At 41.5% G+C, this 22,237-nt stretch overlaps 1 protein-coding gene across 4 annotated transcripts in view; it reads left to right on the top strand.

Annotated features, from left to right (window-relative positions):
* The window catches only part of CNTN4 (contactin 4), a 565,520-nt gene that overhangs the window by 450,427 nt on the left and 92,856 nt on the right, over nt 1–22,237 (top strand). For all 4 annotated transcript variants that reach the window (XM_019536614.1, XM_019536612.1, XM_019536613.1 and 1 more), the window contains exons 10-12: nt 10,806–10,942; nt 12,609–12,738; nt 19,173–19,323. In XM_019536614.1, the coding sequence (XP_019392159.1) occupies nt 10,806–10,942; nt 12,609–12,738; nt 19,173–19,323 (418 nt within the window). The remainder of the gene's footprint in view (nt 1–10,805; nt 10,943–12,608; nt 12,739–19,172; nt 19,324–22,237) is intronic.

Genomic DNA, 22,237 nt, shown 5'->3' with positions numbered 1-22,237 from the left:
GGTGCTCTTTCCTGCCAAGGCAGGGGGTCGGACTAGATGATCTACCTAGGTCCCTTCCGACTCTAGCTACTATGAAACTATGAAACTATGGGTTTGTGCTTGTTCGTTGAACTGACTGCACTTGCAAGCAAGGGCCTACCAAGCTACCAGAGCTTTTTTTTTCAGACTACTTTAAAGATCGGTGTTGACCTGAATTCTAGTCTTAATCTGTTCATAACTTTTAAACTTGATAATCCTGCATGCAGCAATGCTTTGTATCTTTTACCTTTTACGTAATACCAATACTCTGTGATAGGGCTGTGCAAAGCCTGTGCCCTCCTAGACCCAGAAGGCACCAGCCACTGAGCGGGGGGGGCCCCCATTGCACTCCCCATCAGTCCTTGATTTGATTCGGCCCAATTTGGTGGCCGAATCTCTGAATCCAGATCAAATCAGAGGACCTTTAACCCCTCCAAATCGAATCAGAACCTCCAAATCGATTCAGAGAGATTCGGAAGGGTTCGGCGACTCAGAAATAGACACAACTTTAAAAGTTTTTTCTACATACCTTAAGGTACCAGTTGGTTCATGAATGCTGCGATGCTGGGGAGCATGGAGTGTCTCACGGATGCTCCATCCCCCCCAGCATTGCAGAGTTCACAAGCCATGCTGGTACCTCAAGGTATGTAGAAAAAACATTTAAAGCTGTGTCTATGGCCAGATCGCCAATTCTCTAAATCAGCATCGAATCTTCAGGTTCGACCAAATCAAATCAGAGACAGTTATCTGAATCAACAAATTGAATCCCTGTCCCCGATTCGGGCTGAATCTGAATCAAATAGGGCCTGCTTCGCACACCCCTGCTCTCTGGGAGAGGAGCTATAAAGAAGGGACTATTATTGGGTAAATCTAGGAGAGAACGGATTTTTTTAATTCACAAAACCAGCATCAAGCAAATTTTTAGGTATTATCATGGTGGTCTTTTGCTTATCATGGTTATTGCTGTAGTATCTAGGAGCCACCATCCTACATGTAGGACCCCACTGTACAAACATCGAGCTAAAAGATGGCTTTATTCCCCAAGGGACCAAGAAATTGTGTATAAAGACAATAGGTCAACATAGACAGGGGAATACAGGGCAGCTGTAAGATCTTGTATTACCTTTTATTAACCAGTGATTAAACAATTACTCAGATGGATGGGTCATTACATTCCTTCTGTATTTCTACTGTGGTCAGTGGGCGTATGTGTCCACTGGCTTGCACCTATTTGGCATAAAATACTACCATATCAGAATAGTGACATGTTATACCCATTATGCATTCCTTTGGATCAAGTGTTACAGGGTGCAAAGGCCTAATACATTTTCTGCTGTATTTTATGTTTGTATTCTGTAATATTAGCTCCATGGCTGCTGAGATAGCTCAATCATCTGTTCACATGCCCTATTTGACATGTCTCATACAAACTAGTGATGTATGGCTCTGAATGCACCAAAGCAGTTTCTGAAATATTGCCTATATTCTCTGCAAATTCTTTTTTATTTTCCTACAAGTTACTCAGATCCACTGCTTTAGCTACTGAAGATCTTGTGGTACATTTAAAACATGGCACAAGGTGTGCACAGGCATTAATTTGTAGCTCATTTCAGGAAATTGTTAGTGCCACAGGAACATAACATGAAATGGGCATACAGCTGTACAAGTGCTTGGTCATCTGGAGAGCATGGCAAGAACATGTATTGCCAGCACTGTGCAGCCAAGGAGGCAGTGCACAGTGCGTCCAGCATGCTTTGTAGGGCTTCTCCCTACAGAAGTGCCAGAGGACAGCCAAGTGCAGAGAAAAGTGCCGATTGACTGCCTAGGGATCCACACCCACAGAGATGACCCCTGTGCTGGGAGTGCAGAGCCACAGTGCACCTGTTCACTTTCCACCGCCAGAGTTGCATCCAGCGCATGCCCTACTCCTGCCAGCACAGAGTACTCCTGCTTCTTCAGCATGGTTGTTCAAGGTGCCGTGCCAGGTACAGCCATACAGTACCAAGGCACTTGCTATGCAGTCCCATTTCACAGACCAGTTCAGCGTAGGCAAGTCCGTGGTGGGAGAGGCAGTGCAGGAGTTGTCCTTGGTTATCTTGCAGGTGCACTGAGATTCACCTAGCTTGTTCACCCACAGCAGGGACCGGAAGCACTCTGACACTCCGTCCGCTTCAGGAGGAGAACCCCTACCATGGCCTTTCCGAATTACAGTAGCCAGCCCAATGCAAGCTCACATACAGGAGTAATCCTTTTAGATGATCCCCCTGACTTTTTCTACTTCTATCCAGCTCATCCAAAGGCTGAGCCATTTCATCCCATAATCTCTAAATGGATATCCCAGTGTAGCTATCAGCAGTCAGTTAGAAAGCCCCTCCCCCTGGACATACTCCACTAGGACACAGGTAATGTCTTTGACCTACACTAGAAAATGTGCCAGTATCTGAGATCTGCAAAGCAACAACACAAAGCAATCCACTGACTTGTTTTAATGATTAATCTATTAACTTGACAGCTAGGTCTGACAGGTTCAGGAGAGTAGGCTGAGCGATTGCATAACTTCAATCACTATTTGACTAATGCTAATCCTCTTTTCCATCCAGCAGGATACAGCCAGTCACCTTGACTGGGATCCAGTCTGATACATGGCCACCGAACAAAGAATCATTTCCTACCCCAGAGTAGCTTTGGGTTTGCAGGGTGTTGTAGTCAGTGTGAATTCCACAACTCGACTTTCTGGAGTGCTCAGTAAAAAAAAGTTTTGCGTAACAAGGAGATTGGAGGAAGGTGGCAGGTGTCCGACCCAGTATGGGGACCCAAGAGTGTCAGGATATGTGTGCGACCCCAGCAAAAACTGCTGCTCAGAAAGATTCCCGTGGGATCCACAATCACTACAACATCTCAAAGAACCGCAGATAAGCAACTGTTTTTTGTAGGCTTCCTGTTCATCAGAGAGTTTACAGTTGAGGTCTGGATCTGGCAAGCACAGTTGCAGATCTTTAACTATAGGCAAGTGAATAGGCCATCAATTTTTAGAGGTAAATATACAGGCACACAATGGAGATATCATTATCCTTATTTTACAATAAGAACCCAAGACAGAGAGGGGTTGATTGACTTGCCCCAGGTTGTTCAGAAAAGCAGTGGATAAGCTGGGAACTGGACCGAACTCTGCTGAGCACCACACAACCATTCTCTTTCTCTGACTTTTTGACTCTTCGGTCAAACTTGCTGCTAACATGCTGCTAACCAAGTTGTACAAGGTAAAATATCAAAGCCACATTCAAGTGACTCAAAGAAAATATGGACTATGCAACAATCAGTAATGGTAAAAAAAAAAAAATCTAATAGTAATACTATATTGAAATAAAGAATAAAGAAGAGATAGGAGGTATTGTACCTCATTACTGTGGTAAACAATAAGGTTATCGGTTGAGGCATGATCCCTGGATCATGGTGTACATGTAAGTGGTCTAGTCACCAAGCCTTTTGACACATACACCTAAGCAAGAGTGTAGAGGAGTAGGGGCTGAGGCTGAAGAGTCACTGGAGAACTAAACAAACAGATAAAATAGATGATCCCAGCCCCAATTTGTGTGTTTAAAGGCACAAATAGATGAAGATTCAATATGGATGCAAGCGAACAGGGAAAACATTTTGTCACAAGTTATATGGGGTGGAACTTGTTCTTTATTGGGAATAGAAACTGGAGCAAAAATTAGTCAAAGGGAAAGTAATAGAGGAATAGATTTCAGTGGAGCATCATTTGCATACTTAATAATCATGAACAATTCTAAGAAATTAGAGAAGTATAGATTATTCACAGAGAGTATGTTCCTGTTTAGGCCAATATTACATGTAAGTTTGTTGGTACAAACCACTTCCACCAAATGAGTACATTATTCACTACTTCTCTGTGCTCTTTTTCTTAGTATTTAGCCCTTGGTATCTGAGAGCGGATACATCGATGGGCTCTTTCAGCTGATTGAGTATTTGTCAGTACTGAAATATATAATGTGAGCCAGGTCTTCAACTGCTATAAATTGGCTTCGCTACGTTGAACCAAGGATCTGAGTCTCTGCTTGCAGTAGAAGTTTTGCACTCGTCATTTGCTTTCTGAAACCTGTAGAGAAATATCAAGTCCTATAGATTTATTGCAGTCTAAGATCTCGTGGTGCTCGCTTGATTTTTGTATGCTTGCTTGTTCTTTTTGGCCAGGTACAGACATTACACTTTTATCAGTGTAAGCGATGAGAAATGCGTCTAAGCCCATAACAGAACAGAAGTTCAGCACTCATGGACTGGTTTAAAAATGGCAGAACCCAGTTTGAGATTCCCCCAAAGGGCCAATGTGTTTTCTGTTTGCTACCAATCCAAACTACACCTCTGACACAAAACTGTGTAACTGCCTCGGGGTTTTTGAATGCCTGTACCTAGCCTTTCTTTTTCTCCTATGTTATCACTGACTAGCCCCACCATCACTGGCACAGTTTATTTCACCTCCTGTATTTCTTTTCGCTCTTTCTAGTGCATGATTTCTGACCCAGCCCCACGTGAGTCTCCTTTTACGTCCTTGCATTTTGTTTGTGCCTATAATTGCAATCACATTTTATGCTGCTTAGGCATAGAAGTGCCTGATTACATCGGCACTTGTCCATGTTTAGTTGGGGAGCTGTCTAATCATCTAAAAATGCACTTCTAAAACTCTGCAGATGACAAAAGGTCAGTAGGACTGAGTGTGGCGAATAATCTCTGTCCTACCTCCGACCTGGCTAAGGTTTGAACTCTAGGCTCTTGTCATTACTTGAATTTCTTTGCTGTAATGAATGCTCCTGTTCATTTAACCATTTCGTGGTTTTTATGGTCTGTTCCCCCTCTTTTTTGGATAGCTTTTCTAGGCAAATTTCTTGTGATTTGAACATACGCTCAATGAACTTCTGTGCTCCTTTATGTTTAAAGTCCTAACATTTTCCTCCAAAAGGTTACCAGCTGAGCCTGGTCTATATTTGGGAGGCTGGTATACTCTGTGCCAGTCAATTGTTCCAGCGTATCCAAGCTCAACTTTGCTTTTGCTGGTATAACTTATTCCTCAGATGAAGCAAGCATGATGTTGTTGGTGTGACTGACTGCAAGCGCAGTGAAACCTTTTACCGGCAGGAAAGCTAGATCAGATGCACATCACACCTCTGGAGCAAGGCTGGCAGAAGTTTGTAGTGTGGAGCTGGGCTGATAGCCTCTGTCTCATTTTTTAATTACCCTCTTTGAAGTCTTGTGTCACCTCACTACTTCTGGTGTCATTCCCAAATGGGAAGATGTCAAATTTCATTAGATTATGGCAACTGCTATTTGGTGGCTCCCACATACATTTACTATGTGAACCAGCCCTGGTGTATTACTGGAGATTAAGTCAAGAGTGTCTTATATTCTCTAAAATGAGCTGTTCTAGAGAGAGTTTGACCTAATTAGAAATGTTTCCCAAAGAGAAGCACGGAAGTAAGTTATGGTGAAACAATGGGCCCTGCTGGTTATCGGTGGGATTTATTTTTGACCTATTATGCTTGCTCTGTAGCTGTATGAGTCAAATAGCTTTAGGATAAAGGGCTTAACCAGTTCAAATAACTGGAACGAGTGAACGCTGGTGTCATGGGTCAGGTCTGCGGCTCATAGGTGCTGCACAAAAGATAGAAATGAAGAGTTGTGGCTGCTTTGAGCATTTCTGTCATTGGAAGTATCTTGCCAGAATAATTTAGGATTTGAGATTTGTAACCTGCACAGTATAAGAAAGATCAAAAAGCTCTGAAGATAGAGGTTTGAATTGGCCTTCTAGTTAATAAACACTGACCTACTTCTACAGGCCAGCATTGAGCAGGCTAAATTCTGCCTGTGATTTGAATGAAATCTTTGTGCAAAGACCACAAGACTGATAACCATGTGGAATAACAGAAAGGTATAAAAGCTGTTCTATCATACAAATCCCATCGCTAATAATTTATCGTAAAAAAAGGTCATCTGTGACTTTTTCCAGTACAATAAAGCTGCAAAGCAAAGCATGCTTTGCAGTTTATATAGGTTTTCTTCATCTAAGAGATGTGGTTGGTTATTTTGTCTGGTGTTTCTTATTTTAATGAGAATGTGTTTATATAGTAAATCAAGGAAACGTTCGGTGTTATAAGAAGAGCAGAACAGAAGCTGGTTCTATTACGCACCTTTCAAGGGAATCATAAGGCTGTCTTCAAAGTTGAGTTAGCCAACAATGGTGATTGTGTAGACATGATGTAGGCTTCTCAGTAACTTTGATATAGCCACGAACCTTGGAAACTAGGCCCATTGAGAGAAATAATGTGTGCTTGAACTCGGAGACACAGGTGGAACCATTCAAAGTTAGTGTGCACTATGGACTCACTTCTTGCTACATAGCTGCCATCCATCTTCTTATTTTTCAGGTTTTCCTTTATATGTGCTTTTTGATGGATGTAATAGACTGGCTCTTCATGTCTCTTTGGATGCATATAACAAGACAGGAGTGTATAAACCTCACTTGCCTTTCATTTTTGGATATCTGTTAAAGATCTGTCTTACCATTATGTCGCCATGCTAAGTGTGCCCTTCTGCTTTTGCACATCCCTCAGGGCGCTCCTACAATGCAGTTACGATTCTGTGCAAAAGTCCATGTTTTCCTCTTTGCTTTGCTCCTTATGGACCCTGTGGAAGTATTCAGTGTGGTGCATGTGGAATTAAGCAGACATCTGTCACAATAGCAAGATCACTTAAAATTAATTCCCCAAAGAGAATGTTAAAAAGACACCCCAGTTCTTTGCGCCTCGTTAGGTCTATCAGCGGGAACATATAATGATGGACATGGCAATTGTTTTAGAGGCAACTTTCATTTAACTTATGTCAACTTTCCATTCAACTTAACATTTGTTCTTTGTTTTCAAGTTTGGGGTTTGGGGTTTTTTATCTCTTTTTTTTCAATACTTTCACTGATCCCTCACCTCTGCCTGAAAAGGATTTATAAAGCAGTTGCCCTTTGTTTGAGAAATCTTAAATTATTTTATCTGATTACATAGGGAAAGTATTGCAAAATATTACCCAGGTTCTTGGAGACCTCTGCTGGCAATATCTTTGTTATTTTTTTGTTGTTGTTCTTTTTTAATCCTTTCACGTTGTGTTTGTTAGTGCAAAGTAGGGCAAAACTACTATTCCCTCCCCCCCCCCGAAATGTGACTGGTTTTTATATAACACAGAAACTCAGATCAAGTTTGCTGAAACATTTGCTGAAGTTTGTGTGGTGAATTGGTGATGAACCTGGTTGGATGTGGTTTGCGGGGATCATACACAAAGCTCTGAAGTTTTGCATGGTTCCCAGCAAAACTTGGCATTTTTCTCTGAAATTTGCTCTAAGTTTTGAATCTCAGTAGTTTCAGGGTGCTGAAACCCACATGAAACTAAACTAAGAAAATGTTCATGCAAACACCAGTTTCTACAAAGGTCTATTTAAAAAGTAAACTAAAGCAAGTACTTGAATACTAGGGGTGTGCAAAACGGACCGCATTTGATTCGGATTTGGATTCAGCCTGAATCAGGGACAGTGATTGGATTAATTGATTCGGATCACAGCCCCGATTTGATGAGGCCGAAGCTGAACCGATGCTGATTTAGAGAATCGGCTATTCAGCCATAGACACAGCTTTAAATGTTTTTTCTACATACCTCGAGGTACCAGGTGCAGCTCGTAGATGCTGGGATGGATGGAGTGTCCCAGAAGAGCATGGGGGGCCTCCCCATGTGCTCGGCAGAGGACCCAGAAGTGGACTAGAAGTACTTCCAGTCCACTTCTGGGTCTGCTGCTGAGTGTGCTAGGGACCCCCTATGCTCCTGTGAGATGCTGGGGCAGATGGAGCGTCCCAGGATTCAAGATGTGCCTGGTACCTCGAGGTATGTAGAAAAAATGTTTAAAGCTGTATCTGTGTCCAAATCAGTTAATCTTTCCAAATCTCTCTGAATTGATTTGGAGAGTTCCGATTTGATTCAGAGAGATTAAAGGGTCTCCTGATTTGATTCCAGTTTGGAGATTCAGCCACCAAATCGGACTGAATCTCTGCCAAATCGAATCAGGGACTGAAGCTTCGCACAGCCCTGTTGAATACCTTCTGGGTTAAGGTCCTAGGTTTGTAACCTGTTATCCTCAGGATTGGTCTCATTTGCCATGCCTTTGCAGCCTCTAGAGAGGGTGCAGAGGCTGCCAAAAAATAAGCCCAACACAACCCATGAATACTCAAGCCTGTAAACTGGGAAGCACAGTCATATTTAGACCTTCCTGGGTCCTACTAATGGCCACTCTTTCCCCTACTTAAGCTGTAGAGTTTATTCCTCAGAGGTACTCCAGGGTTCACCGAGAGGCTGCATAGATGCAGCCAGTGATTTCCAAAGTATTAGTCATATAAATAAGAGATAGTCATTTGAGAGTGGGTTACAGTAGAGAACCCATTGGCCCTAAAGTACAGAAGGGGCTGAGATGAGGTGTGCATGGAATCAGAGCTGAACACTAACCCTTCACGGTTTTGTACTTTGGATGTAGGCTCATTATTAAGATAATTTGGGTTTGGAGTGTATTAGAAGTGTGTATAGTGTTTGGCTTAGCAGAGGACTCTTTAGAGAGCTTAAACACAAAAGGAAGCTTACAAGAAGTGGAAGCTTGGACAGATGACTAGGGAGGAGTATCACTTGGGGATGCAGAGATGAAGTCAGAAAGGCCAGAGTGCAACTGGAGTTGCAGCTGGCAAGGGACATGAAAGGTAACAAGTACGGTTTCTACAAGCATGTCAGCAACAAGAGGAAGGCCAGGGAAAGTGTGGATCCCTTACAGAATGGGGAAGGAAGCCTAGGGACAGATGATGAGGAAAAGGCTGAAGTGCTTCATGCCTTTTTTACCTCGGTCTTCACAAGTAAGGCCAGCTCCCAGACTACTTCACCAGGCAGCACAGTTTGGGGTGCAGGTCAGCAGCCCTCAGTGGCGAAAAAACAGATCAGGGACTATATAGCAAAGTTGAATGTATACAAGTATATGGGGCCAGATAGGATGCACCCAAGGGTGCTGAGGGAAGTGGCTGATGTGATTGCAGAGATAACTGAGATGTTGAGATAACTGGCTCTGTGGTTGCAGGGAAAGTAGTGGACATAATATACCCTGATTTAAGCAAGGCTTTTGATACCATCTCCCAGAGCATTCTTGCAAGCAAGCTAAGAAAGTCTGAGTTGGATGAATGGACTGTAAGATGGATAGAAAGCCGGCTGGATTGTTGGGCTCAATGGGTAGTAATCAATGGCTCAACGTTTAGTTGGCAAGTGGTATCAAGGGAAGCGTCCCAGGGGTTGATCCTGGGGCCGGTTTTGTTCAATATCTTCATTAATGATCTGGAAGGTGGGATGGATTGCACCCGCAGCAAGATCATGGGTGACACAAAGTTGTGGGGTGTAATAGATATGCTGGGGCATAGTGGTAGGATTCAGAGTGACCTAGACAAATCGGAGGATTTGGACCAAAAGAAATCTCATGCGGCTCAACAAGGGCAAGTGCAAAGTCCTGCACTTAGGACAGAGCAATCCCATGCACCGGTGCAGGCTGGAGGCTGACTGGCTAAGCAGCAACTATCAGAAAAGGACCTGGGGTTTACAGCGGACAATAAGATGGATATAAGCCAACAATGTGCCTTAGTTGCCAAGAAGGCTAATGGCATACTGAGCTGCTTTAGTAGGAGCATTGTCAGCAGATTAAGGGAAGTGATTATTCCCCTCTATTCGGCACTGGTGAGACCACATCTGCAGTACAGTGTCTAGTTTGGGGCCCCGCACTACATAACGGATGTGGACAAGTTAAAGAGAGTCCAGCAGAGGGCAACAAAAACGGTTGGGGGGCTGGGGAACATGACTCACGAGGCTAAGCTGAGGGAACTGGGCTTACTTAGTCTTCAGAAGAAAAGTCTGAGGAGGGATTTGATAGCAGCTTTCAACTACCTGAAGGGGTGTCCGTAAGAGGATGGAGCTGGACTGTTCTCAGTGGGGGCAGCCGACAGAACAGGGAGTGACGGTCTCAAGTTGCAGCAAGGGAGGTTTAGGTTAGATATGAGGAAAAACTTTCTCAGTAGGAGAGTAGTGAAACACCGGAGCAGGTTACCCCGAGAGGTGGTGGAATCTCCATCTTTGGAGGTTTTTAAGGCCCAGTTGGACAAAGCCCTGGCTGAGATGATCTAGTGGGGGCTGGTCCTGCTTTGAACAGGGAGTTGGACTAGATGATCCTGAGGTCCCTTCCAACCCTCATTTTCTATGATTCTGTAGTGCCTGATGACTCTCTCAAAGTTTACATACATTTATTTAGGGTTTTGTATTAAGTCCCAGATTTAGGGAAGCATCCCTGTGCAGAAAAGCAGTTATTTTAAGCATGCTGCCAGTACCATTTATTTCAGTGGGACTGTGTATGTGCTTTGTTCGATCATGGCTTACGCATGATATTCTGGAGATATCTTTCCTCACCAAACATTTCCATTAAAAATAAAGTTGGGCAAATAAGCCGTGCTCCTGTTCCAACTGTCTTCAAGAGAAGCAGAATCAGACCCATAGGGGGAAAAAAAAGAAATTCTCCAGTGCCATTAAATAGGCTGTTAAATCAAATGCTCTCAAATACTGTGAATTTATAAGTAAATATATTATATTTGGGTGTTCACTAGCATCTAGGAAATACACTTTCTTTTCCAGACATGAGGCTTTATTCATTGCTTTCTGTATTGCAGCCCAACCCAATTGGATTCAGAAGACAAGCGATGCCCGGGTAGCTATCGAGGAAAGCATCTTTTGGGAGTGTAAAGCAAATGGGAGGCCGAAACCTTCCTATAGCTGGCTAAAGGATGGAGAACCCCTGATGCCTCAGGTAAGAAAAATGCTGAAGGCTGGTGATTTGGTTCTTCGGAGGAAAAGTCTTGCTGAATGTTATGTAAGGATGCTGTTCTTTGGCAGCTTCTTTTTTCACATCTCCACAGTTTATTGCTTTTGAAATCAAAGTGCAGTCACAGAGCCTTAAAAATGCACTTCTCGTGTAGCCGATTTCCTACCCTGCTGAGTGAATGCCTTCATCTGACATTGAGTTCCTGTGCTGAAAAAAAGATTTCCCTCCCTTCTCTAGGACAAGGGAAAGTTGGAGCACTGTTTCAGCAGAGCGTCTGGCAAGCCGGGCGTGGGGAACAGTTGTACATTTACAGCTGTCTCTTGCTTTGTGAAATGAGCCGTTCAGAACGCAGGTCAAAACAGACCCCAGTGAAAAAGTGTGAATGGCTGGGTGGGAGCGTGGGGCCGGAGGCCATAAAGTGATTGTCCTTTATTCAATTTTTCAGTTTATAATTTTCAGCTGAATTTCAGCTGTTAATGGAACGTTAGCATTTCCTCCCGTCTCAAGCAGCGCTCCAATTCCTCTTGTTCAAATTTGTTCCTGTACAGGCAACCAGAGACTTGGCCTGCCATTAGCAGTGACATGAAGAACTGCCTAAAGATTAATGATCCATAGCAGGCAGGGGAATGAACACCCCCCGCCCCCCCCCACACACACATATATACATACACACCCCTTTTCTTTTCCTTCCTTCTCTCACTGGAGGGGAACCTCTGAGTCCCATGATTATCTCAATTTATAAGGCCAAGCTAAAACGAATCACTAAAGCATTATTATCAAGGTAGCCTTCATTTTTCTCCGTTCACTTAATGTGAAAGAACATGGCTGCCTAGATTTGATCAAGCCCTAATAAAGAGTGCACAAACATTAAATTGCCACCCTGCAGCCAAGTGGAAAGCCAATAGCTCTTCGTATTATTTATTTTTTTAAAATGGCAAAACTCCTGGGGAGGGAGGGAACACTTTGCTATACTTATTAAAATTGATAACACGAGTTCCATATCCTTAGGCTGACAAATGATACTACAGTCTTTTGTTCCACACGCTAATTTTACTTGCTTCATGCTGGTCACTAGCAGATGGTCTTGTGCTTAAATCACGTTAGTGGCAGATATAAAGTAAAGGATCATTAAATTATTAACATCTAAATTTTTTTTGTCAGTAAAATGCAGACAGTTTTCGATGCATCTTGCTGTACCAACTAAGACGATTACCATTCTTATTAACCTTCATCATGGTACATGCTACTAATACCACTATTTTAAGTGCTTTAAAGGATGCATTTGGCCATGAAATGCTACCTTCAAACAGAAGTGCATTTTTAGATTCAAGTTTATCTACTTGAAGGGGATATTAATCTAAATGGTTTAGCTATTAAATCAATAAGAACTCAAGGGAGAGTCCTCCAATTTAAATTGCATTTACCAACTACTGTATTGGTTTTTCCATTTAACATCTAACCTGACATAAATTTAGTTGACAGACAAATAGATTGTAGCATGTAAATTCTTCATATTACTGCTGTGTGTGTGTGTGTGTGTGCGTGCGTGCACGCGCGCGCGATATAAAATATGACATGACTGCTGTAACGTACAAATTCCAACATGTAGTTTTCTTATTTATTTATTTGTATTTATGTTGCTATTTTACAGGACAGAATTCAGATCGAGCATGGAGCACTTAGGATAGCAAATATAAGCCTGGCAGATGCAGGCATGTATCAGTGCATAGCAGAAAACAGACACGGGACTATTTTCTCCAGTGCAGAGCTGAGTGTAATAGGTGAGTAATTTTCCTGAAAAAAATGAATAATCTCGCTCAACCGAATCCAATTTTGCTAAATCGAGATGTTTGAGCCAGAAGTGCCTCAGTGAACCTCTTGCACAATGAAAATGTGTTTAAAGGAATCTTTAAGCATGAGATTAAACTTAAGTTAGGGATCCATGTCAGAGAATTTCCTACATCACTCCATCTTCTCTTGTCAATATAAGTTACTGAGCATGAAAATTTGCAGCTTTCCACATGCTTCTTGCTGTTTAGAGCCCTTGGTGTATCACTCCCTTAAACAGCAAAGTAGAAAGCTATTATAGCGAAGTTGATGTGAAACACCCTGAACAGTAACAATCTACTCCCTGGATGTGGAGTCTGACTGTCTTTCAGAAACGTTGCAAAACTTTCCTCCTTAGTGCTCTTTCCAACATAAGAGTAAACTCAGAACCTGGTCACCTGTTTCAGCGCCTTCAACCAAAGCAAAAAATATCCTGTGTCCCAGGCTGAGTCTTGACCCTAAATAGAGAAAAATGTCACAGACTCCATGAAGTCCTGTATAGACTTCATAGTTGTTGATTTTTACATGTAAATCACTTGGATGTGGTAGCTGATAGAAATATAAATCCTATCAAAAGAAGGCAGACAGACTTTGGGAGATGGATTGTGCCTGTGGTAGAGATATATGTATGAATGTATTAATGAAAAGACTGGTTACAAACTATTGATGTATTTCAGTGTCCAAATTACACTTCTTTTTATTCATCTTCCTGGAGTAAAATTGCCCTGTGACTTCGCTACAGGAGGATTTCACTGATATGCTTTTTTCCTTTGTATTTGCCTACTAGGAAGAGGTGCTGAGCAGCCTTTTTATCAAAGAATTGGCCATAAACATGGGAGACTTTATAAAAGCACTATGCAATCTTACACCCCTTTTAAATGCAAATAAACATCTTGGGCCTGGCATATTTCTCTCTGTTACACTGCTCTAAATGATGAGTCATTAATGATCTTACCTATTGTAGTCTTTCTGAGGCTTTTGCAACAGAACTATTGCTCTGTTATTTTTCAGTGGTAAAAAATTGAGTGAAAGCTGGGACGTGGCATTTTCTGAGGCATACTCTGAGCCTGACAAGGGTTTTCTTGATTCTAAAAAGGTTGAGAACCACTTGCATTGAGTGAGGTGTCTTTCCTAGACCTCATATGTAATGCACAGCATCACTTAACCACAGCTTTTGCATGTTCCTCAGTACCTTAAGATCACAGGGATTTCAGATGAATGTGGAGCCAGCTAGGCAGTTTTACAAGCATCTCAAGAACTGAAATCCTATCCTTACTTTGCAGGACTTCAAACTAGCATGCTGGAAGGTTATAAGGTCCTGATTCACCTATGACTTCTTTTGGTGTGTATTGGGAGGAGCTCTGTTGAATTCAGTGGAGTTGTGGCAGCATAAAACTAGTATAAGATGGGAATCAGGCCCAATGTGACTTCGAGGAGTTAGGAGGAAGTTAGGAGCAGAACAGAGAGTCTCTGGATTTCAGGCCACCTATACATGTACAGCGAGGCTGCTCTGAGCAGATCGAGAAATGATTAATTGAGTCTGCTGGAGCGTGGTAATTACTGTGCTCCAGCAGACTCCAGTGTCATGTGTATCAGCAACCCCGTGCTGAAAAATGGTGGAGGGGGCACTTTAAATAAAGCTTGTTCAACAAGCTTTAGTTAAAGCATCCCTGCTGCCATTTTTCCGCCCAGGGATGCCGATACACGTGATGCCCTGGGTGCTTTAATTAGAGCAGCTCTCAGAGCCACGCCAATTAAAAGACCCCCATACCCCACTCCCTCCCTCCAACTCCTGGAGCACATCTACAAATACCTTCAGTTCTGCTTTGAATTAGAAAGCCATTCTCCCTTTCCTTCTCCATCTGATGTGCACGCTGAAGTTACTCACTACAGCCTTTGTATGGAAGATAAAACTGGGAACCAATAAAGAGGTCAGATTTTGTGTAAGATTTCAAAGAGATAATTACAGTTTGTGATTAAACAATATTGGCTTAGTTATTTTCAGAGAAAATGTTCAATAATATTGTTTTGTTTGTTTTGTCCTGAAGAGCAAGGTGTTTTCTGCATACCACATTTTCAATGTAGGTCATCTTTTATCAACCAATATACATGCCTACATGGGAGGAGGGGGAGGAGGCACATTTTCAGCTGAAAAATTGTCGTTGTTGCTGCTCAAGGAAAGTACAATAATGTTCAACAAATTAGGCTGCAGAATAGTAAGATTTATTGGGCATGTTACCTGCCACATAAAAGAAACCCTAATAAACCCGTTGATGCTTTTCCAGGCTGTTCAAAAACCACTGCATAAACGCACCTTGTTTGGAGGCCAAGGCTTATCTTAAAATAGATGCTTAGCTTCTCTTTTGTGTTTGAGCTGCAGTTGTTATAGGGAGTCAGAATGACCTCTTTGCTTCATTGGCAGCTGAAAACATGCCAGTACACCATGGGGGTAAGATCAGGTGTGCAAACGATGACGTGGAGTCACTTTCCCAACTCCAGGTCATGGCTGCAGCACGTCTGACACGGGCAGCTGGTGAATGATTCTGACCAGAGCCCCAAGGTGAAGCAGAAAGGAAAGAAAGCGTCCTCTTCTGAAACGGGGGAGGAAAGCTGGGCAGTGCAACCCCTTCCCAAAGCACTCTGGAGGGAAGCAGGATGCTGCAGTTGCTCCCTTTAGATAGGCATTTTATCTTCAAGGAACTAAAAAGAGGAATCAGCCCCTTTTCAAGCACTGCATTTTGAAACCCCTTTTCCTCCGCTCAACAAATCCTTACTCCAGCGTCAGGCCTGTGCCTGTGCGGTAGTATCCACTCTTCGTCCTGATTCTGCATTGGATCCCATTGCATCACAGCCTCACGTAACCAGGAAGCAGTAAGAGTGTGGTGCCACTGCATACAACATTTCCTGCATTTTCCACAATGTTTCTTGCATTTCAGAAGTGAAAGAGGAAGTAAAAGAGGGTCACTTCTCCCATCTGCCTACCTAGCTAAAGATTTTAAAATGCTTAGCCTTAAAAACCCGCCAGCTAAACCAGGAGATATCTTTGCACTGTGCAAACACATGTGCATTCCATAATGGGAACCCTTAAAATGCTGGATTATAGTTATTTTGTAATTGGTGCTGTAAGCAACGAGCCTCTTTTCTTTTTTTAAGGATGGCTACTGTGTCTAGCTGGCAATGTTACATGGAGTTCCTGTTGATTTTGGGAGCTGTGTGTTTGGCTGGGATTTTTGAAAGGTCTCCATACTCACACGTTCGGTACAGCTCGCACTTAGGCATCTAAATAAATGGCCAGTTTGTCAAAGGAACTAGCAGCTCCCACTGAGAAATCTTAACTTCCCTAGCAAATCTTTCCAGCTGTAAAATCAGTTATGTTAAAGGGCTGTGATGTTAAGCACTTGAAATGATTAAGTACCACTAATACCAAATGAGGCCGACAGCAAAACTAAATGAAAACAACAAATGAGAAATTATAGCAAGAGCTTTTCTCAGGCTGATTATTTACTGTTATTGTTACTTACAACATTGCTTAGAGGCCTCTGCCGAATCAGGACCCCACTGTGTCAGACCCTGCACAAACCCACAGTGAAATGCAGTCACTGCCTTGAAGAGCTTTCCCTCTTATGAGCTAAGGCAAACAATGGGTGGATGAAAGGAACAATACTTATTTTGCAAATGAGGCAGACAGAAATGACATGAAACGCCTGGGTCGCACAGGGAGGCCTTGGTAATTCTGAAACTTTCACCCAGGCTTCAGTATGCGGATTTAACCACAAGACCATTCTGCCATTTTCAAGTTTAAATGAAAGTGGAAAATACGATGAAAATGTCAGTTTATATCCGAGCACTTAGGTTTGGCATTAACAGCCCGTTCTTAGACTGCTGCTTATATAGTTTAAGTCTATGCACTTCGAAACTTTAATACTTGATCTTTGCTTTCCAGCAGTGTGCTGTCTTGCTCCCATTAGAGTTGTAAAGTCTCCGTGATGGTAAAGGACTGACCCTTTTTCTGTCTCTACACCAAAAGTTCTTTGTTCCAGACAAATGCATTATGTAGCAGAACTTGTGGAATTCTGAAAAATCTGTTTTACTCGTGTATTTGGAAATGCAAGCCATAAATTCTGCTGTGTTTCCAAGAGTTATGTTACCTGCTATTCACAAGTGGTCAGGCTCTTGCACAGTACTGCGTGCTGGCATACAAATTAAAATAGAAGGTTCAGGTTCTTTTCCTTTCCGTCCCCCTCATACTCCATAAGTAATGACACTAGGATTGTGAGAGTCATACTTTTTCCATTAAAAATTACAGATGTGTTGTCCCATACAAACGTTCTGTTCAGGCAACAGAAACAATATCATCTAGCAACCATTAAACAGGAAGAATAAATGTGAAGAGCTTGCTAAGAAACCTCGGTCTAAGAATTGTTGGTCTAAGCCAATGATTTTCAACCAGGGTGTGCCTTGCGATCCTTTCAAGAGTTTCACACATTAGCACGGTTAGATATGCAAACATGATTCACAAAATAAACCCAGAGATTTCAAATAGAAATCCATAGCTGTGGTCTGAGTTGTTTGCAACAGAAAAACTTCCCTATTATCTTCTCGTAGTCAAAAAAAAAAAAAAAAAAAGAGTGAAAACTACCAGCTGGTATTTTCCGAGGGGTGCCTTGAATCCTAAAAAAGTTGAGAATCACTGGTCTAAACCAAGCAACAAACACTGTGAATAACAGATATATGCAAAGATTGGTTCGTGCATTCCTGTTCAAAAAGAAAAAAAGGATCATTTCTAAGCAAAATGGTAATTAATATTATTCTATTTCATGCAGCCCCAGAATATGTTATTGTGGAGGACAGTGCTCATTAGGTCTCTCTTCTTTTGTGGAAAAGTTAGGCTCCAATGCTGTTTTTCAGTGCTGCTTTTTTACTCTCTCTTAATGCACTTTTTCTCTATGCTAAAATGAAACCATCCATCTGTGATTAGATGTAGAAGGCAAGACAGCTCAGAGATTAGTGGACTCAAAGATTCACAGAAACTAGAGATGGAAGAGAGCTATTAGGTCATATAGCCCATCCTGTTGTCAGTGTGGGATTATTCACTACACTGCATTCCTTCCAAGTAAGGAGGCAGAGTGGAGGGAAGAGAAATTTGGTGTCAGACTAGGCACTGTAAGAAAACCAAATTTTCCCTGTGGTCCGTGCTGCAGTTTTGTGTCATCCTACTACTTCAAGAGAGCTTAGATCATTGCATGTAGCATTAGGCAGATATGGTACACAGTGATCTACAGCTCTCCTGAAGTATCTTGGTGACGTAAGTCTTCAGAGCCAAGACAAATCTTTGAGCTTATTCCCAGAACCATATGCACTGGGGGGAAAAAAGAAAAAGAAAGCACTGCTTTTGGCCAAAATGCAGTTCAGTGACCAGATTTGCCTAAATTGCAAGATGGAATTCTTTGAAAACAAGAAAATGAATGGCAACCGAGAAGGAAATTAGGGGGTTTATGCATTTTCCACTGGCATCACCTTCATGCTAAATAAGAGGTAATCACTGACATATGAGAAAAGAAGGGTTATACCGCTGCCGAAGATAGTAATAGACTTAAATGCATGATAAACAGGTGTCGCAGCCATTAAAAATCAGCTTAGAAACTGAAGCATAGCTATTGAAAAGTACCAAAGAAAACATGTACTGTGGAATTCTTCCTGCTGTGTAAAATTGTTATTTTGAATTTATATTTGTATTGTATTTTAGCCAATATCGATATGGATGATTTACAGTAGCTTGTAGTTACAGAAGTGACTTATGTTCTATATGCATGTGTTATGTATAACAATATGAAGGTAATATGAGGCCTTTATTGTCCTGTTCTTTCTAACTTGACCCTTTTTTGTAGGTATTACAGACTTGTACATTTGATTCCCCCCCCCCCCAAAAAAAAACTTGGTCTGCATATTAACTGTAGTATTTATGATATCTGTTCCATGATTCAGCCCCATTCTGGAAACTGGTAAAGATTATTTAACAGACAGTCTGTTATGCTAAATGGTAACTCAAGTAATGATGCAGGACATCTTTAGAATAGTCAATTAATGAGTCCTGATTCCTACTTGGGGTAAATCAGGAAGGCCCCAGCTGGGTTTCGAGTCCTTCATATCTAAGTTTCATTGATAGTGAGTTTTTTTCTACTGAACACTCATTTCAAAGTCACTGAAGCTCTTGAGCACTCGCATACCTGCTTTTCCCATCACTAGCTTTGCACAGATGCTATTGTTGGTTTGGAAGATAAAGGTGTGGGTTGGTAAGACAATACACGGGAGTGTTCTGAAGGCCAAAAAATCTGACAAGTGGTTCTTTTCAGAAAGAATTACAAGAGGTTTCTACTTTCTTTTTCAGCTGTGGGTCCAGATTTTTCCAAAACCCTCTTGAAAAAGGTGACTCTTGTTAAAGCGGGAGGTGAAGTAACCATAGAGTGTAAGCCAAAAGCTTCCCCCAGACCTACTTATACCTGGAAGAAAGGAAGAGAGATCCTAAGAGAAAATGAGAGGTAATATCTTAAAGTAACTATTACTTTCATTAGCTTGCTCCAACCCAAGGGCTTTCAGAAATGAACGTTAAAATGTCATTAATAGGTTTCTGAAATTAACTTGCCAATAAATGTGAAAAAAAGTTAATGTTTCATCATTCGAGCTGGGGGGCAAGATTTCTATTCATGGCAATCTCTGCAGACAGTTAAAACACCTGTGCTACGGGCCTGGTACAGATGCATACTGATCGGCAAATCTTTTGCCTTTGAATTGCTCCAAATAGCCATTGTTTTTCAAATTTTTATTCCCAGGAGATAATAGTCCTGAAATACTCTAGTGCAAATGACTGTGCCCTTGTAAATTATTCAATCTCCCAGCAAACGGCAATTATTTGGGGTCAGTAATTAATTTGGCAATCGTACTCTCTGACTTGGAGATGGGTACTTTCTGACTGGCCAAATCACTTTATTTTCCCGATGCAATTTTTAACAAGACTTAACCTGGGCTTTACCTTTGTGCAATGACATTTAAAACATGCTGTTCTGTGTTAGTATTTACTTGGCATTATATATCATACTAGCAAATACCTGCTATTCTACGACCTTTTTTTCTTTTTGCAAATGAAAGTTGATACAGACTTTTAGTTCTGTATTTATTGAATTACTTTAAATGAAATTGAAATACCATATTTATATCCAAAGCTTTTAGTTCCACTTGCTTTCATATGTCTGATATGCCACAAGAATGACTTCTCCCATAATTTTGTGATATTTCTAATTATATTAGGGAAAGAAAATCAGCAACCGCTGAAGTGCTGAAAGGTTATTTTTAAAAGTTCACTGGAGAGTCTAATCCTATACTTGTTTTATCAAAACTGCTTGCCTTAAATAACCATTTGAATATTTTCAGTAGGAATACAGTGTATCAAAATCTATAGTTCATTTAGGACCAGATCCAGAAAAATGCTAAACACCATCTGTGAAGTACTGAACATCCTTATTTCCCATTGATTTGAGGAATGAAGCAGCTCATCACTTAGTAATCTCTGGCCTTTATAAAGCTATTGTACTATGAGTTTTGGTTTTGACTTGAGCTGGCCTATTTGAGTAGTTATTTTGATCCACGTTAGACCAGTCTAAACTACACCGCTTACAGAAAACCATGTAACTTAGATCGATTCCACCTTGGGCTTTTTGAATGTCTGTACCTAGCCTAAATGGGCTAAATAATTGTCATTACTGAGGCAAAAAACCTCCTGTTAGAAGTCAGATTAGGTTTTACCCAAGCAAGCACTGCAGACTTTGGTCTTTACCTATGATTACGCCAATTAGTACAACTTCTGTGAGGCTAGTACTAGGTGGGCCACGTCTACGTGTGCAATTAATGTGACTGAATATACTCCGGCTCAATTTGAGCCAGAGTAGACTAATCCTGACATCACTGTCTACACATACATTTAAACACAGTCATTTACTGCACTGCCAGATACCACTTGTATCTGATAGCAGCACAGTAAATTAGTCTACTGCACCCTAGTTGCTGCACACGTGTACATGATGATCCTTTACTACACAGCAAATTAGACTCCTGTGTAGTAAAGCATCTCATGTAGACATTCCAGGTTAGAGTTATGTTCATGTTTTTTCAAGAATATGTTTAGTCTAAAATTAAGATCTCGTTCTTTTGACAAGGGTTGTAATGAAATTGTTACTTACCTCCGAACTATGAATTCACAGTTCTTGCATTCTTCGGTACCCAAAGTGTACCTTTTTTTGCTTTGGCATTTCACATCCTTGTTTCCTCCTCATTTTAAATTGGGATAGAGGGGTAAGTTTTAAAAGTTCGGTGCTTCAGATTGGCTTTTTGTCCACCTAGCTGTACTACTGCTACTGTGGATACTGATAACAATGGAATACTTCACACTTGTATTTTACTCACCAACCGTCTCCCTCAATATTTTGACTTAGTAGGTATTGGTGTGGTACTTATTTAAAAAGATACCATTTAACTCAATTTGTATTCCTTGAATGTGTGTGGTCACTTTGATAATTTGGCTTTTAGCAAGAGAAAAAAACAATGAAAAGTTAAGCAAGACACAGATTAACTACAGTGTGTTAGCTACTGATTCATAGGACTGTGAGCAAATCACAATATCGCATCTGTTGCACATAAGTAACTCATGTTCACTGGAGGCACTAAGCAAAAGGAGATACAATCATGAAAAAATAACAAGAAGATAATAACTAATGCAAGAACTGAGGCAAGATATCAGCAGGTTTATTTTTTATTTTGTTTATGTGGCCCAAATTGAATTATAATTCTTTCAGTTATTTCTCCCAGCTAATACTTTATCAGGATAATGATTTTCCTTCTAAATTTTCCGTACTGGTGTATTGCTACACATACATTATAACCTTCCTGCCATCCTGTAAGCAGAGGTACCTGCTTCTGTTTGGAAGTAACAGAAAAGCTCTCATGGGCACACTGTATTTAGTTTTAGAATGAAACTCAAACCATGCTTTTTAAAAAATTCCTGAAATGTGAAGACATTTTTCTTCTCCTTGCCTTCTTTCTTCTCTCATCTTCCATATCATTTGTCACAGTTAAGAAACTAGCTGCCCCACTTTTTGGTCTCTGAAGGCGTGTATACCCCATCTCTGCTGAGCCCAGGCCAACACCAATCATGACTCCTGCACCATGCATGCTGAAGTTGGGTGTTTGGCAGAGTAGATAGCTTAGAGGAGGTGTTTTCAACCTTTTTGGATCAGTGTAGCCCTTCCAGTGGCCGGACGTGGAGCAGTATACCCCCAGCGACTGGGCGTGGAATAGTGTATCCCCGGAAGTGGAGTGGGGAGGAGGGGAGGCTGGCACTTGACTGAACGTGGAGGGCTGGGGTGTCACACAGCTGGATGCAGAGCAGTGGCAACCACCGTG

Source organism: Crocodylus porosus, unplaced genomic scaffold, assembly GCF_001723895.1.
Source record: "Crocodylus porosus isolate Cpor-Errol unplaced genomic scaffold, CroPor_comp1, whole genome shotgun sequence".
NCBI lineage: Eukaryota > Metazoa > Chordata > Crocodylia > Crocodylidae > Crocodylus > Crocodylus porosus.
The sequence above is the reverse complement of the archived record's forward strand: the minus strand, read 5'-3'. Positions and strand labels throughout refer to the sequence as shown.